General features: G+C 48.9%; 1 protein-coding gene across 3 annotated transcripts in view; it reads right to left on the bottom strand.

Annotated features, from left to right (window-relative positions):
- Positions 1-2,241: 2,241 nt before the first annotated feature.
- LOC137543743 (uncharacterized) overlaps positions 2,242-16,939 on the bottom strand; it is a 48,352-nt gene continuing 33,654 nt past the window's right edge. The window contains exons 4-8 of one of the 3 annotated variants that reach the window (XM_068264876.1): positions 6,642-6,737; positions 6,426-6,503; positions 4,899-4,994; positions 2,881-2,946; positions 2,242-2,802 (exon numbers count right to left, since the gene is read on the bottom strand). In XM_068264876.1, the coding sequence (XP_068120977.1) occupies positions 2,645-2,802; positions 2,881-2,946; positions 4,899-4,994; positions 6,426-6,503; positions 6,642-6,737 (494 nt within the window). In that variant the 3' untranslated portion in view covers positions 2,242-2,644. Of the gene's footprint in view, positions 2,803-2,880; positions 2,947-4,898; positions 4,995-6,407; positions 6,504-6,641; positions 6,738-16,939 lie in introns of all 3 variants that reach the window. The other 2 variants (XM_068264875.1, XM_068264877.1) reach the window with 2 other exon arrangements.

Here is a 16,939-nt window from a genome sequence, read left to right on the forward strand (position 1 = left end):
GATTTTACAGGCTTACAGCCAATAAATATTTGTGAACTTTCTATATGTGTCATCATTCTGTATTTCCTTTGAAGTTATAGTTTTTGAAATGTGTGGTGGATGGAGTAAAGGGAATTGTGGTGTGTTGTTCATGTCACTGGCACTCAGAGCCGGGACAAGGTCCTCCAGCACCCAAGGCTGAGACACCAAAATGCGCCCCTCCATCCCTCCCACCCCAGCTGTCACTCACTGATTGCTATTAGACTAAGAGGTGCCACAGGTCCGACAACCTCCCCAACACCTTAATATCTAGTTATCTAGCTTGCAGTCACTGCCATGTATCCACATTTCTTATTTCTTTCTGCTTCAAACACAATTAGGAATGACAGCTGAATGAATTGTGCGCCCCCTCCTACACTGCGCCCTGAGGCTGGAGCCTCTCCAGCCTATGCCTCGGCCCGGCCCTGCTGGCACTATTCACTTTATTCAATTACCTTAAAGGATACCCCAACTGAAATGTGACATAATGAGATAGACATGTGTATGTACAGTGCCTAGCACATAGATAACTATGCTGTGTTCCTTTTTTTTCTGTCTCTGCCTGAAAGAGTTAAATATCGGGTATGTAAGTGGCTGACTCAGTCCTGACTCAGACAGGAAGTGACTACAGTGTGACCCTCACTGATAAGAAATTCCCCTTTTTTACCTCTTTCTTGCTCTCAGAAGCCATTTTCTGCTAGGAAAGTGTTTTATAGTTGGAATTTCTTATCAGTGAGGGTCACACTGTAGTCACTTCCTGTCTGAGTCAGGACTGAGTCAGCCACTTACATACCCGATATTTAACTCTTTCAGGCAGAGACAGAAAAAAAGAAACACAGCATAGTTATCTGTGTGCTAGGCACTGTACATACACATGTCTATCTCATTATGTCACATTTCAGTTGGGGTATCCTTTAAAAGGGAAGGTCCAAGCAAAATAAAAAAAATGAGTTTCACTTACCTGGGGCTTCTATCAGCCCCATGCAGCCATCCTGTGCCCTCGTAGTCACTCACTGCTGCTCCAGTCCCCCGCCCCCAGCTAGTTCTGCTTCTACCAGCCCCATGCAGCCATCCTGTGCCCTCGTAGTCACTCACTGCTGCTCCAGTCCCCCGCCACCAGCTTGTTCTGCTTCTACCAGCCCCATGCAGCCATCCTGTGCCCTCGTAGTCACTCACTGCTGCTCCAGTCCCCCGCTGGCAGTTTGCAGACCTCGGAGGTCGTCGGAACGCATTGCGTACATTTTTATGCTTTTCAGTTGGTGCAGGAACATTAACACATACATTTTTACGCATTAGTGGTTTAATGCGTACATTTTTACGCATAGATTCACTAACGCGTAAAACTGTATGTGTTAATGTTCCTGCACCAACTGGAATGCGTAAAAATGTACGCAATGCGTCCCGCCGACCTCCGAGGTTAGCAAGCTGCCAGTGGGGGACTGGAGCAGCAGTGAGTGACTACGAGGGCACAGGATGGCTGCATGGGGCTGGTAGAAGCAGAACTAGCTGGCGGCGGGGGACTGGAGCAGCAGTGAGTGACTATGCGGGCACAGGATGGCTGCATGGGGCTGGTAGAAGCAGAGCTAGCTGGTGGCGGGGGACTGGAGCAGCAGTGAGTGACTACGAGGGCACAGGATGGCTGCATGGGGCTGGTAGAAGCAGAACTAGCTGGTGGCGGGGGACTGGAGCAGCAGTGAGTGACTACGAGGGCACAGGATGGCTGCATGGGGCTGGTAGAAGCAGAACTAGCTGGTGGCGGGGGACTGGAGCAGCAGTGAGTGACTACGAGGGCACAGGATGGCTGCATGGGGCTGGTAGAAGCCCCAGGTAAGTGAAACTCATTTATTTTGCTTGGACCTCCCCTTCAAGAAACATATTGGCATGCTGCAAGTACAGCTTAGCGGATTTATTTGAGGCCTAGAAAGTGAGCATGCAGACATCATTTGATTAGTAACAATGGCTATGTGACACCAGTAACATAGTTACAGTGTACACGTATGCTTGCATGTGAACCTTTTATATACACAATAGTGTTTTATTTTCTGCTCTGCATGCATCGCTTTCTTGGTTAAATAGTTTCCAAACTTTACACTATGGAAAGGACTCTGAATGCATATGATATACCATCCCACAGTAATGTACTGGTCATTTTTTATGTACATTTTCACAACTAGTCATAATAATAAGGCCCAGTAAAGAAAACAATAGTAACTTTAAGGGTGTACAGCCAAAATATTTATTAAGTAACTGCCGAAGCAAATCTATTTGAACTTCAGAAGCATCGGCCAATCTGGCCTGAATTAAATTGTTGTGCTCTAGCGCATCAGCAACCCGGCCTAAAGCAATATTTTGGCCTTTCCCCACATGAGCCAAGCGACTCAAGATAACATTTTGCCGCTCTTGTCCCTCGACCAATCGGACCAAAATAGCTCGGTGGCCTTCCCCCACTTGGCCTACAGTACCCAGCATTTCCCTGGTATTGGCATTATTTTGTGCAAGGTCCTCGTGGAAGCACCTCATGTGGTCGTCCATGAGACTCCTATACTCAGATTGTGCTCTGAGGAATTGCCGTGACTGAGTGCCACCGATCACTATTGTACGCTTCCCGGGATAGTTCTTCATGAGATTAAGGGCGGGAAGGTACATTTGTGGCTGTGAATGTTTCTGATGTGGGCGACGAAAGGAGCTCTGTGGTGTGAGACTCATCAGACATGTGCAGCACAAACTCTCCAGCTTCACATTCCTCATGCTCCATAGTGCACACGTCAGCTGAAGTCCTCAGATCTGTAAAAGAAATGTACAACATGGTAAGTTCATGTTTGGACTAAAAACAAGGTCATGGGTCAACATTTTTACACTCACCAGATACTTCTTGTTCAAGTATGGGCTCCAACAACAGCACCACATGCTGGTCTTCACCAATGTCACCTATCAAGAATATGTCAGAGTTTAGGGTCTGTAGTAAATTAAGACAGATTGCATGCAAATTTTTATGCTTAAAGCGGAAGTGCTAACAATTTTGCAATAATCTTTAACTTACCTTGGCCTTCTGTAAGCCCCCACCAGGTGTCCTGTCCCGCACCAGAACTAGAGCCTCCGCTCTTCCGCCGCCGCTCCGTTCTGTACCTAGCGTTCTAATTTTAGGCCAGCGCAGGCCTGGCAATCGTATCTATTCTTTGCATTTCCCATCTGCAATAGCAGGCAACGCAAACAAAGGATACTCGTGAACAGAGCCGCGCAGGGCCAGTGCTCCACCGGCAAATTTCAAAAATAGTTTGCAGCAGACTAATGCTCATGGAGTACAGGTGCAGGACACAACAGCTGCTGGGGGCTTGTATAATCCCCTGGTAAGTGAAACAGGGTATTTTAAAAGTATTAGCAGATCCGCTTTTTCAAAAAGTCACATGCAGTCAATTGAAATAACCACATCTACAGCATACGATGTTTGTTGCCATTCAAAGCTATTCATTGATTATATTCTGCACAACATGAGCGATGGGGCTTTCATTTGATGCATTTAGGTATTGCACAACAATGAATCCAATTTAATTCCATAATTGTATTGCTAATACGTTATTTATGTCATTTTAGATCAACAAAAACAATTGTATGCTGTAGATGTTGGATAACTACTTTCTGCATGTGTTCTACATTTTTATGAACGATTCAAGGCCCATCTACAGGAGATCCATCTTTTGTTATGATTGACAACATTTATTGGATTCTATCCAACATGTCTGATCAAAATTGGATTAGACTCCATTTAACAGTGCTTGTCAATATACATGATAATTTAATACAATTACAATCAGACATGTGTGTGACTATAATTACATGCATGAATAGATTCATTAAATGTAAAAAGAAATCAACTAAAGGATGGTGCATATGGGTCTTGAACCATAGCCCCCGAAAAAAAACATGCATAACAAGGTTTTAAACCATTCTTATAAGTTCACATAATGATGCTGTGAGTGAGACAATATTGTACCCTTAAACAGGAACTGTTAAAATCCTACGATGTGAAAAAAAAAAAAACAATCATGAGAAAAAATATGAGCCATCAAAAAGGTTTAACCTATGTGGCTGACAAAACTAGGAATGATAAATCTGACATTACCAACAGATTTTGGAGGACTCCGTGTCCCCATAGGAGATTCTGAGCATGGCCTTTATTCTTTACAAACACATTCCCTGAAAAATGTGTAGGCAAAGATGCTGGCCAGACTCCCTAGACCCGAATTTTGCCGTTGGATGGAGCAACTGGTATTCACTAGGTCCTTTTACAAATAAAGACAACCCTGAGAACCCCCCTATGAGAAGAAGCAATGCATTTCTTAGTTGTACGTGTTGTAAATGGTACTATTTTCACAACAGTTCTACTTTAAATATCACGAGCACATCTGGTTAAAGTGGACCCAAATTAAAAATACAAGATTACAGAAATAAAATCTATTTTCTAAATTATAATAATAAATAGCAGCCTTTTTTCAGCTGCATGATGACAAATATAAAATATTTTACATTTATTGGAGGAACCCCTCCTTTCCTTTCATATTGCCGGGATTTTTCCGGCAAACTGGTGGAGTAGATGGTGTCCGGCAATGGAGGAATTGCTAATGGCTGCCCCCAGTATAACCCTAGCTATGAAAAGAGAAGGGTGAAAAGCATGCACTGAAATGCTCATAGGCTTGAAGGAGTGTTTATTTATCTTTGCATGTGTCAGAGTGGTGCAACTAAATATTTTTAATTAAAAAAATGTTTGGTTTGGGTCCGCTTTAACTGGAATGGATTAAAAACAAGGTCAATATGCCATCCAGCATATCAGTATCACTTCAGCTCCGTAAATGTTACATATGAACCTCAAGTACAACACTCACCAGTATTCTCGGCTGCACCTGATGCCCCCTCTACAGATTCAGGGATGTCATCTTGGCCTTGACGGTATTCGGCCGCTGAATCCACCGCACTCTCACCTACAAGAATGTATAATGTGAAAGAAGGTAAATATGCCATCCAGCCATGGGCATCCGCACGTATGGCAAATTGGGGCAGCTGCCTCCCCCTGGCCACCCCCTGCCCCCCCGGCCTAATCAGTGATGGCGCCCCTCGCTAACCCCCACTCGACTCAGCGCAGTGAAGGGGGGAGCAGCAGGCATAGCGGTGGAGAAGGGGGGACATCGCCCCCTTCCCTCACCTTGGGGCTCCCCCTTACTCGCTCCCACCCCCCCCCCACCTCCATAATGCAGCGGCGGCCCCAGCACAGCAGAACACTTCCTCTATTCCCTGCTTGCAAGGAAGGCTCTGTGCGCAGCTGGTCTGGTCAGTGACGTCAGACCAGTGACGCACAGATCTCCCTCACGCATAGAGGAAGTGTTCCGCTCTACTGCCTCTCGCCGTCGCCTGCCAGCCGCTGCCTTATGGAGGGGGGACAGAGGAAGGGTGAGCCCCAAGGTGAGGGAAGGTGGGGGGGACCTCCCCCTTCCCCGCTACTGTCACAACTGGGGGGGGGGTCCTGTCACTAGCTAAACTGGGGGGGGGGGGGTTCCCTGTCACTACCTGAACTGGTGGGCTCCTGTCACTACCTGAACTGGGGGGTCCCTGTCACTACCTGAACTGGGGGGGTCCCTGTCACTAGCTGAACTGGGGGGGTCCCTGTCACTAGCTGAACTGGGGGGGGGGGGTCCCTGTCATTAGCTGAACTGGGAGGGGGGGTCCCTGTCACTTCCTGTCACCTTGATGGGGGGGCCTCATGATTGCTGAATTTGTTGTGTTGGGGGTCACATGATTGCAAACTGCGAGACTATGGGAAAAGCTGAATCATCATCATATGAGACAATAGCATGAAACCTACTTTTTCAGCTTTTTACAACAGAAAATGTAACTGGGAGGTTCTAAAAAAATGAATACATTTTTCAAGAGTAGGATGGATGAAATAGTTTATCTTCACAGTTTATTTTCAACTTAGATTTTCCATAATGTAACATGTTCATGTACGAGTTAAACCGTTTGTATTTAGTTTAAATTGCTGTTGGCACTTTGCGATAGATAATTGACTTTTGGGTTGCAGTTTGGGCACTTGACCTCCAAAAGGTTCGCCACCACTGTCCTAATCTAATGTCCCACCATTGCTAAGTTCATGTAAACTTGTCTTCACCCATGGCCACACCCACATTCTGGTCCATGACCACACCCATTTTTCTACACGACGCACATAGCGCGCCACATGACGTACCCCTATTTTTTGGCACGCTTTGCACGCCACACTACGTCCCCCCCCCCCTTTTGGCCCCCCCTGGAAAATTTTCTACAGACGCCCATGCATCCAGCATATCAGTATCACGTCAGCTCCCTAAATGTTACATATGACCCTCAAGTACAACATTCACCAGTATATTCTGCTGCACCTGATGTCCCCTCTACGGATTCAGGGATGTCATCTTGGCTTTGAAGGTATTCGGCCGCTGAATCCCCCGCACTCTCACCTACAAGAATGTAGAATGTGAAAGAAGGTAAATATGCCATCCAGAGCATCACACACACTTCACTTTCCTTAGCTGCAAATGTCCTCATTTCCACACACAAAAAAATAAAAACAAAAAAAACAAAACAAAAAAACAAACCTGTAGTTGCCGCTACATCGGATTCACCCTCCGCTAAGTGGGTGGTGGCATGCCTGTGTTCCACAAAGGCCCCAGTGGACCCAGACGCACCCTCACCTACAGGAATATATAATGAGAAGAGTGTAAATTCATAACTAAACACCAGTGTTCACATAACCATAGTAAAAGATGTGTTACAGTTCTTTTGCCATTACAACTACAACCAGGGATGCTCGGATACCCCTTTTTATTATTCGAGTTCGGTCGAATATCCGAGTCGCATATTTACTATTCGATTCGACCTCGGAATTCAAGCTCATTATTCGAGCTGACTATTCGATTTGGCCTTAAATAGCTTCCAACACTTGTTTTGGGGGTGAATGATGCAAGAAACATCTTTTTTTCCAAGTAACAACAGCAAGTGATTATGTGGGGATGTTCCTTTAAAAAAAAAAAAAAAAAAAAAAAAAAAGGTGGAAAGAGAAGTGGTGTCCAAAATTCTGTTCAGTACTGTATATACTTCTTCTATATCCTTTTTCTATATCTTTTTATTTTTCTATTTCCTCTTCTTTTTCTATATCTTCATCTTCTTCTATATCGTCTTCTTCTTCTTCTTCTTCACTTCTTTCTCTTCTATATCTTTTTTTTTTTTTAAAGAAATGCAGCTATTTTTGAGCGTAATAAATAGCTGGTGGCGCATGGTGGAAGCGCCATTGTATGTGCTCCCTGGCAGTGGAAACACACAGACAGCAGGAGGTAAATTCAGCAGCAGGAGGAGGAGGATGATGATTGTGTGGCAGCAGGCAGTCAATGAGGCAGGCAGCGAGACATAATAGGCTGTGGTACCTAGCAGTGGTACCAGGCCGTAAATACACAGCATGAGGTTCCAGACAGCGGTCGTGCAGCCCACATCGTGTCCAATACACAACTGGGACAACACAGTTTTCAACCCGGGCACCTCAGAAAAATTAAACTTTTTTTTTTTAATTTTTTTTTTTTTTTTTTTACAGCAAATTACACAGATATAGCTATTGTTGGACGTAATAGCTGGTGGCAGAGTGGCAGCAGAAGGTAAATCTGTGTACCCTGGCAGTGGGAAACACAGACAGACAGCAGAAGGGCAGTACACAGCAGCCCACTGTAGGTGTAAAATGTGTGGCTACAGGCGACGTAATAGTCAAACTGAACCAGGCTGGCTTAGTGAGCAGGAGCCAGGAGGTGGTAAAGGGTGGTAAGGCATATTAATGATGGTTCCGGCAGCCAGTTCATGTCCCCCTCTCGCCGACAACAGGGGCCAGGAACTCGCCTTCCACCCACGCCTGGTTCATCTTGAGAAACGTCAGTCTGTCCACAGACTTGTGAGACAGACGTGAGCGTTTCTCGGTGACCACACCACCAGCTGCACTGAAGCAGCGCTCGGACAGCACGCTGGAAGGGGGACAGGACAGCACTTCCAGGGCGTACTGCGCCAGCTTGCTCCAGATCTCCAGGCACTTGACCCAATACTCCATGGGATCAACAGGGGAATCGCTGTCAAGCCCGCTGTAGGACCCCATGTAGTCAGCCACCATGCGGGTCAGGCGCTGGCTGTGACCGGAGGAGGATGCTGCTGCATGCACCTCCTCTCTAGTCACTGCTGGAGCCTCTACAGTCCTGTAGAGCTCGTTGCTGAGAGACAGCAGGTCTGTGGGGCGCTTGCTGCTGGATGCAGGCACCTGCTGCTGCCTCTGTGCTGGCTGGACAGTGGGGGTGGAAGGCTGGGGGAAGGCTTCCTCCAAGCGCTCAACAAGGGCCTGCTGCAAGCTCCTTATTTGTTGCGCTGGGTCTCCTCCTGCAGGAGGCAGGAACTGGCTCAACTTCCCCTTGAGGAGCAGGTCCAACATCATGCTGATCCAGATGTCCTCCCTCTGCTTCATCTGGATCACCCTGGGGTCCCTGCGCAGGCACGTCAGCATGTGCGCTGCCATTGGGAAGAGGCGGGCCACGTGTGCTGGCACATCGACGGCAGTGCTGTCCTCATCCTCCTCCTCTGCCGCCTCATCCTCTCTCCACCCCTGCACCAACTCAGCTGCGCTGTGCTGATCCCCCTCATCAGCAGCCAGGTCAGGGACCTCCACCAAGTCCTCCTCCTCCTCCCCCTCAGAGGTGGACTGTGCAGCTGCTTGCCGCTCCTGCTGGGCCAAGGCTGCCGCTCCCTGTTCCAGCAAAGCATCGAGGGCCCTGTTCAGCAGACAAACCAGGGGCACCCACTCGCACACCATAGCATGGTCCCTGCTCACCATGTTGGTGGCCTGCAGAAAGGGAGCCAGCACTAAGCACACCTGCTGCATGTGCCCCCAGTCGTCATCGGGGACAATGGACGGGATGTTGCTGGTCTTGTCCCTTTTCTGAGCGGCGGACACAGTGGCCAGGGCAAGGTACTGGTTGACAGCGTGCTTCTGTTCAACCAGACGCTCCAACATCACCAGGGTGGAGTTCCTAGTGAGTTGGAACGTCAAGGATCAGCCGATGGTGTGGCAGCTCCTTTTGCACATCTTCCAGGCTCGCAGAGGCTGCAGGCGAGCACCGGAAGTGACGCACAACGTTCCTTGCCGTTTCCAGCAGTTCGCCCATCCCCTGGCAGGTGCGCAAGAACTTCTGCACCACCAGGTTCAGCACGTGGGCAAGACAGGGGATGTGGGTCAGGTTTCCCCTGTCGATTACGGCAACCAGATTGGCCCCATTGTCGGCCACCACCTCTCCGACTGAGGCCTCTGGGGGTCAGCCAAATCCTCTCCTGCTCCTGGAGTTTGGCCAACACATGGGTTGCCGTCAGTTTGGTCTTCCCAAGGCTGACCAACTGCAGCAGTGCTTGGCTTCACGCTGCTGCTGAGGCGGGGGGTTTGGCCAGGTGTGCCAGAGGATCGGAGGAATCTGCTACAGTTCCCCTGACCCTGCGGGGTGGCACCACCCACTGTGTTGCTGCTGCTGCTGTGCCCGCTGCTGCTCTCCCATCCTCACCCCCTTCCACCAAGCTGACCCAGTGGACAGTGAAGGACAGGTAGCGGCCTGTCCCGAAGCGGCTGCTCCAGGAGTCCATGGTGACGTGGACCCTTTCACCAACCGCGTGCTCCAGCCCTCGCTCCACATTGGCCATGACAAAGCGGTGCAGTGCAGGCATGACCTGGCGGGCGAAGAAGTGTCTGCTGGGGAGCTGCCAGTCTGGGGCTGCACAAGCAAGCAGCGCACGCATGTCGCTCCCCTCCTGCACGAGCGTGTACGCCAGGAGTTGGGAGCACATGGCCCGTGCCAGCAAGCCGTTCAGCTGCCGCACGCGACGGCTGCTGGGAGGCAGAGCCCTTACCACCCCCTGGAAGGACTCGCTCAAAAGGCTCTGGCGTCGCCTTTTGCTAGCACGGGAATCAGCGGAGACAGCAGAGGAAGCCACTGAGGACTGGCTGCTGCCAGAACAGGCCTCAGTGTCGGCGGCTGGAGTTGCAGAGGGGGGAGGAGCAGTGCGTTTGCGCACTCCTGCTGGTGGTGCTGGAGGAGCAGGAGGGCGGGTGGCTGCTGTTGCTGCTGCTGCTGCTGAAGGCTGTGCAGTGCTGGGTGTGGTGCCACTGCCAGCACCAGATGCCTTCAGCCTCTTGAACTCCTCATGCTGGTGGTAATGTTTAGCAGCAAGATGGTTTATAAGAGAGCTGGTGCTGAACTTTAAGGGGTCTGAAACTCTGCTCAACTTCCGCTGACAGTGGTTGCAAGTGGCGTACTTGCTGTGAACTGTGGGCATGGTGAAAAATTGCCAGATTGGTGACGTGAAAAACCCCCTACGGACTGGAGCCGCTGCTGCCTGTCTCCCTGTGGTGGTTGGGGGGGGGGGGGGGGGGGCTTGGGTGCGGCTGGTGGTGGTACTGGCAGATGCTGCTGCTGCTGAGCCTGAGACACCAGCAGGCTGTGGGACCTGCCTACTGCTGCCAATGCTTGCAATGATGCGCCTCCTTGCAAGGCCCACAAGCGCATCCTCCTCCTCCTCAGAGCTGCTGATGATGACATCCCCAGGTGCTGGTGGTGGCACCCAGTCTTTGTCCGTCACCCTGTCATCATCATCATCATCATCATCATCATCATCATCCTCCCCCTCCTGAAACATGTCCTGCTGGGATGATGACTGCCCAAATTCCTCTCCTGATGCATGGATGGGCTGCTTGACTGTCGCCACAGTCTTGCTGTCCAATCCCTCCTCCCCCAAAGCCCATCAGCATCTCCTCCTCAAAATCGCCAACAACAGCAGACAATTCCCTCATGATGCCTGGGGTCCAAAGACTGCTGAATGACAGGTCGCCAACTTGTGACGGTGAACTGGCCTCCTCCCCAGGCCCTGCTGGGTGGCTGCTGCGAACAGGGGTGGTGGTGGTGGTGAGGGTGGAGGCCTCGGATGCAGAGCTGATGGCGGGCTGCTCATCCTCCGTCATCAGTTGCATCACAGTGGCTGCATCCTTTTCCTCAATGGGACGTTTCCGACCCGGCTGGAGGAAAATAGGAGCAGGTACTACACGCTGCTGCTGCTGTGTCTCTGCAGCTTGAGTTGCAGATGCTCCTGCTGGGCGCCCAAGGCGTCCACGGCCAGTGGCTATAGGCGGAATGTTAGCCCCTGACGCAGCTGCTGCAGAACTGTGCATGGTGGCGCGGCTTGCCACAATGCTGCTCCCTCTCCTCCTGATTGCCTTGCTGCCCTTCCCCTTGCCCAAACCGCGCTGGCTGCCACTTCCAGACATCTTAGATGTTTTTGGCGTAAACAAAAAAGTTTTTTAAAAGGGCGGGTGAAAAAGTGGGGTACTTTAATGGAGTGGGTTGGTGGGTGAGGTGACACTAATCACTAAGTGATTAGATCGCTAAGTGATTACTAGTACAGTACAAATACAAAATACAATAATCAGTTATCAGTAAGTGTGAACAGTGAACAGTGATTGTGTCCCCTAGTACACTAGTACAACTAGAAAATACAATAATCAGTAGTAATCAGATGATTCAGTAGAAGGAAATAGAGTGTGCACTGTACACTACAGACAGTGCACGCACACACACACGCAGGAGCTATGAACAGTGACAGTGAGTGTCCCTAGTACAGTATAACTACAAAATACAATAATCACTCAGTAGTAAAGGACAAGACAGGGTAGAATGCACAGCACAAACACAGGTATAGATGAGAAATAAACTAACAGAGAACAGGAGGACAGCTGCCCACACAGGCAAGGCCCTGAGGCCTAAAGCTCTAAGCTTGCCTGCAGCAGCAGCTGTCTCTATGTAACACACAAGCTACTAACTAAAATACAATCTCTATCTAGCTAACAACAATATAGGTGTGTATAGCAGGTGTATGTGAGCAAAAACGCTAGGTGATTGACCACAATAGAGCACTTGCTAAGCCAAAGCACAACGGAGCAGATCTCTCTCTGTACAAGTCAAGCAAGGACGGAAAAACCTAACATGGCGGCCGGTATTTATAGGGTAGGGGCTGGCCAGGGTCCCCCTCTGTGATTGGCTGCCGTCAGAGGGCCTGGGAGCCCTCTGATTTGCTCTAAGGACATCAATCTGGGCTATGACGCTATTCAAGCTCGGTATTCGAGCTCGAATAGCGCTGTTTGTTCGAATAGCGCGAATAGTGAATGGGATATTCGAGTTCACTCGAATAGCCCATTCGAATAGCTGCAGCTATTCGAGCTCGAATACCGAGCTCGAATAGCTGAAAAAGAGCTCGAATATTCGAGCTACTCGAATATTCGAGCGCTGCTGAGCATCCCTGACTACAACAGCTTCATCAATTACCTCCTTCCGAAGCTGATGAGGTTTGCGGCAAGTCCGCATCATAACCCCCGGGGATGCCATGAAGGGCGCTGGTCCTAAGTGCTCCAGCAACTCTTCATATTCCGTCAAATTCAGCAACGCAGGTGGACCACCACCTGTACCAGTGCTATGAACAATAAGGCCACATTCAATTACACATACATTCTAACATTACCACAAAAAATGGTTGATTGCAAGTAAAAAAAAGAAATAAACATGACAAACAATACCCGTTGTCTCACTGTCATACTGATTCAATCTCATACATACTACACACCAGAAAAATGGCGCCTTTGTTTTCATTGACATTTCAGTGGCAGATCGATCTTTTGCAACATGTTGGGAATTATGTATCTACCTATCTATCTGCCTATAAATTAAGCATTGTTGAACTCACCACAAGAGATCCAGAAGACAATGCACCACAGATAATGAACACTCTACCAGTACTTTACAGACAATAATATTATCAAAAATGTAATGCCGGCCATACACGGCGTCGAGGGAGGATCATCAATTGAGCATGATGGCTCGATTGATAATCTCTGGCGTGTGCCATACCCTGCCGGATTGATACTGCTCTCGATACTGGCGAGGAGGACAATGGGGAGACACAAGCGGCTAATTAGCCACTCCCACGGGGACGAGCGGCAATTGATCCGGCAACACGAGTGGGGATGCGCCGGCATCGAGTGGCGCCCTCAATTCAGCTCATAAAATGTGCCGTGTATGCCCGGCATAACAGAGCATGTAACAAAAATGTCAGTGCAATTTGTATGTTGTGTACTAGGCATTACACATTGTAATCCACTGGGCAGGAGCAAACATGAAAATCAGGTGTTCGGACTGAAGACAATTAGTGTTGGGCCAACAGTGTTCGCCACTGTTCGGGTTCTGCAGAACATCACCCTGTTCGGGTGATGTTCGAGTTCGGCCGAACACCTGATGGTGTTCGGCCATATGGCCGAACTAAGAGCGCATGACCAAACGTTCCCCGAACGTTCGGCTAGCGCTGTGATTGGCTGAACGGGTCACGTGGTTCGGGTAAATAAATACCCGATCCACGTAATTTCTCCGCCATTTGTCTGTGGGTTTAGCTTTGGGTAGGCAGGCAGGGTAGTTCTCTCTCCAGCCAGGCTAGCCAGGGTCCTCCCAGTCATTGTGTCGCTGCTGGGAACAGTAGTACACCGCTCACCCACACCATATAGCATTGTGTTTACTGCCACTGTCTCTGCTGGGAACAGTAGTACACCGCTCACCCTGTATAGCATTGTGCTCTGTGTCGCTGCTTGGAATAGTAGTACAACGCTCACCCACCACTGTATAGCATTGTGTTTACTGCCACTCTGTGTCTCTGCTGGGAACAGTAGTACATCGCTCACCCACCACTGTATAGCATTGTGCTCTGTGTCGCTGCTGGGAACAGTAGTACACCGCTCACCCACCCACCACTGTATAGCATTGTGCTCTGTGTCGCTGCTGGGAATTGTAGTACACCGTTCACCCACCACTGTATAGCATTGTGCTCTGTGTCGCTGCTGGGAACAGTAGTACACCGCTCACCCACCACTGTATAGCATTGTGCTCTGTGTCGCTGCTGTGAATAGTAGTACACCGCTCACCCACCACTGTATAGCATTGTGCTCTGTGTCGCTGCTGGGAATAGTAGTACACCGCTCACCCACCACTGTATAGCATTGTGCTCTGTGTCGCTGCTGGGAACAGTAGTACACCGCTCACCCACCACTGTATAGCATTGTGCTCTGTGTCGCTGCTGGGAATAGTAGTACACCGCTCACCCACCACTGTATAGCATTGTGCTCTGTGTCGCTGCTGGGAATAGTAGTACACCGCTCACCCACCACTGTATAGCATTGTGCTCTGTGTTGCTGCTGGGAACAGTAGTACACCGCTCACCCACACTATATAGCATTGTGTTTACTGCCACTCTGTGTCTCTGCTGGGAACAGTAGTACACCGCTCACCCACCACTGTACAGCATTGTGCTCTGTGTCGCTGCTGGGAACAGTAGTACACCGCTCACCCACCCACCACTGTATAGCATTGTGCTCTGTATTACATTTATGACTGCATGCTGACAAAAAGCAAATTGCTATCCGCACGCTTCTTGTCCGCATGCAAGGCCTGGGTTGTTGTGTCTCAAAGCGTGGCCTTCTCCTCCTGCGCCGCCCTCCTCCTGTTCCATCATGTGTGCTGCTGCTGGGTTAGCGTTACCGGTCCCTTTTCCTGGAACCTCTCATCTGTATTACATTTATGACTGCATGCCGACAAAAAGCATGTTACCTGTGCAAAGAAAACAGACATTTCCCACATTTAAAAGACAGTTTTCCCTTTGAAACTTTAAAATCGATTTTCTCAAAAACTATAAGCTCTTTTTGCTAAAAAATTTTTTCCTCTTGTACCCACTCCCAAGGTGCACATACCCTGTACATTTGGGGTATGTAGCATGTAAGGAGGCTTTAAAAAACACGAACGTTCGGGTCCCTATTGACTTCCATTATGTTCGGAGTTCGGCTCGAACACCCGAACATCGCGGCCATGTTCGGCCCGAACCCGAACATCTAGATGTTCGCCCAACACTAAAGACAATGATTAACTGCATGCTGCTTTCTTGTGTGTGATTCAGACAGTACTGCAGTCTTAAAGTTCTGCAGAAGTCATCTAAATGGTATTGTTGAAATACAGTTGTGGTTGCTTTACACCACAAACAAGCATGTATGTGTGTCCACTTGTCTGATGCAACAATCATTTAGGAAACATGTTTGTCATGCATGTTTGATTTGGGTCTATGGCTAAACACATTACACACATTACACCATGATAGGCAAGTAATTGCTATTGTTTTAAGACCAAGAAATATGGCCGCATCCATACCCCTCTTGCTTCATTTGCCCTTTAAAAGGGAACATCTATATCACTGTCAGTGTATGTTTGCAATCCATGTAAAGGTGACCTGAAGTGAGAGTGATATGGTGGCTGACATTTATTTGGTTTTAAAAAATGCTAGTTGACTGGGTATTCTTCAGAACTTTTTGGCTGCAGTACTATCTGAATCACACCAGGAGCAAGCATGCAGCCACTCAACACAGGAAAGCACTAAAAAAGGTGAAAACAATTAACATTATGCTTGTTCAGGGTGTAAAGCAACAAGCATACAAGCCATAGGATCACAAGGACTACCTGGCAACTGGCATTAAGTAATAACTAACCCCCCCAAAAAACAACAACAATACAATACAATACAATACAAAGGCAGATGCAGTTGTTGCCTAATATGAGTACCCACATCACTCCAACTTCAGTTGTGCATTATAATACTTTTGCTAATGCATATGTGAATACGATTACATTGTGTAATATAAATATACAAACTTACGCATATTGTCGCAACCGGCTGAGCTTCTGCCGCAACCTTCTTTTGATGTCAGCAAAGTGCTTACGGCATTGCTCTGCTGATTGCTGCCCTTCCAAGACCGCTCACCATACAGCTCTGCATAATGGGGGACCACCTCCTGCACAAGCACCAGATTCTCCCCCTCTGAGAACCTTAGGGCCCTTACCCAGGATTGTCTGGTGCTTGGCCGCTGAGACGTCCTGTGGCTGCCTGATGTATGAGGCTGAGGGCTGGGACTGTGCTGGCGGTGACTGGCAGGTGGAGGATTCCAGCTGGGGATGCGGCGTCGGGGACTCCGACTGCGGCCACCGCCATGAGCCTGGCCAGCGCTCTAAATACGGCCACCACGCCCATGTGCAGGGAGACTCGGGGTTAATGGCCGAGTGGCATGCACTCTCCCACTCCTCCGCAATTCCTTGCTCCTGTCTCTCTCCATCTCTACCCACAAGCCCCCCCCCCCCTCTAAACTAACCTTTTATACTCACATTAAACAAAACAATTGCAAACAGCAGGTAAATTCACTACACCTTGGCGCGTAATCATTTGCGTGCGCAAAGTATTGACACTGCAAGTTAATTGTCAAATTCTATCTACTTAATGCGCGAAGCGCCGTAGTTATCGCGCGAGACGTGTGATGCGTAGCGCCGGGGGCGCGCAAACATATTTTGCGCACGAATAACTTTGCACGTACTACGATTGCGCAGATCTGCTTATCGCGTGATTTTGCGCGCGCAAACACCTAGCGCGGGATAACTGAGTTATCACTTTTTAGTGAATCAAGCCCTTCTGGTCTTCTGTGTTATGGTCAGACGAAACAAAAATTCAAATGTTTGGTCACAATGATGCCTCCTTCATTTGGCGTAACAAAAGAGAAGCTTTCAACCCTAAGAACACCATCCCCACTGTCAAACGTGGTGGTGGGAACCTAATGCTTTGGGGTGTTTTTTCAGCCAATGGACCGGGGAACCTAATCATGTAAATGGCACCATGAAAACAACAAAAACAAGCAATACATGAGAATTCTCAAAGACAACATCAGACAGTCTGCATAGAAACTTGGCCTTGGGCACCAGTGGAC

This window comes from Hyperolius riggenbachi, unplaced genomic scaffold (genome assembly GCF_040937935.1).
Source record: "Hyperolius riggenbachi isolate aHypRig1 unplaced genomic scaffold, aHypRig1.pri scaffold_196, whole genome shotgun sequence".
Taxonomy (NCBI): domain Eukaryota; kingdom Metazoa; phylum Chordata; class Amphibia; order Anura; family Hyperoliidae; genus Hyperolius; species Hyperolius riggenbachi.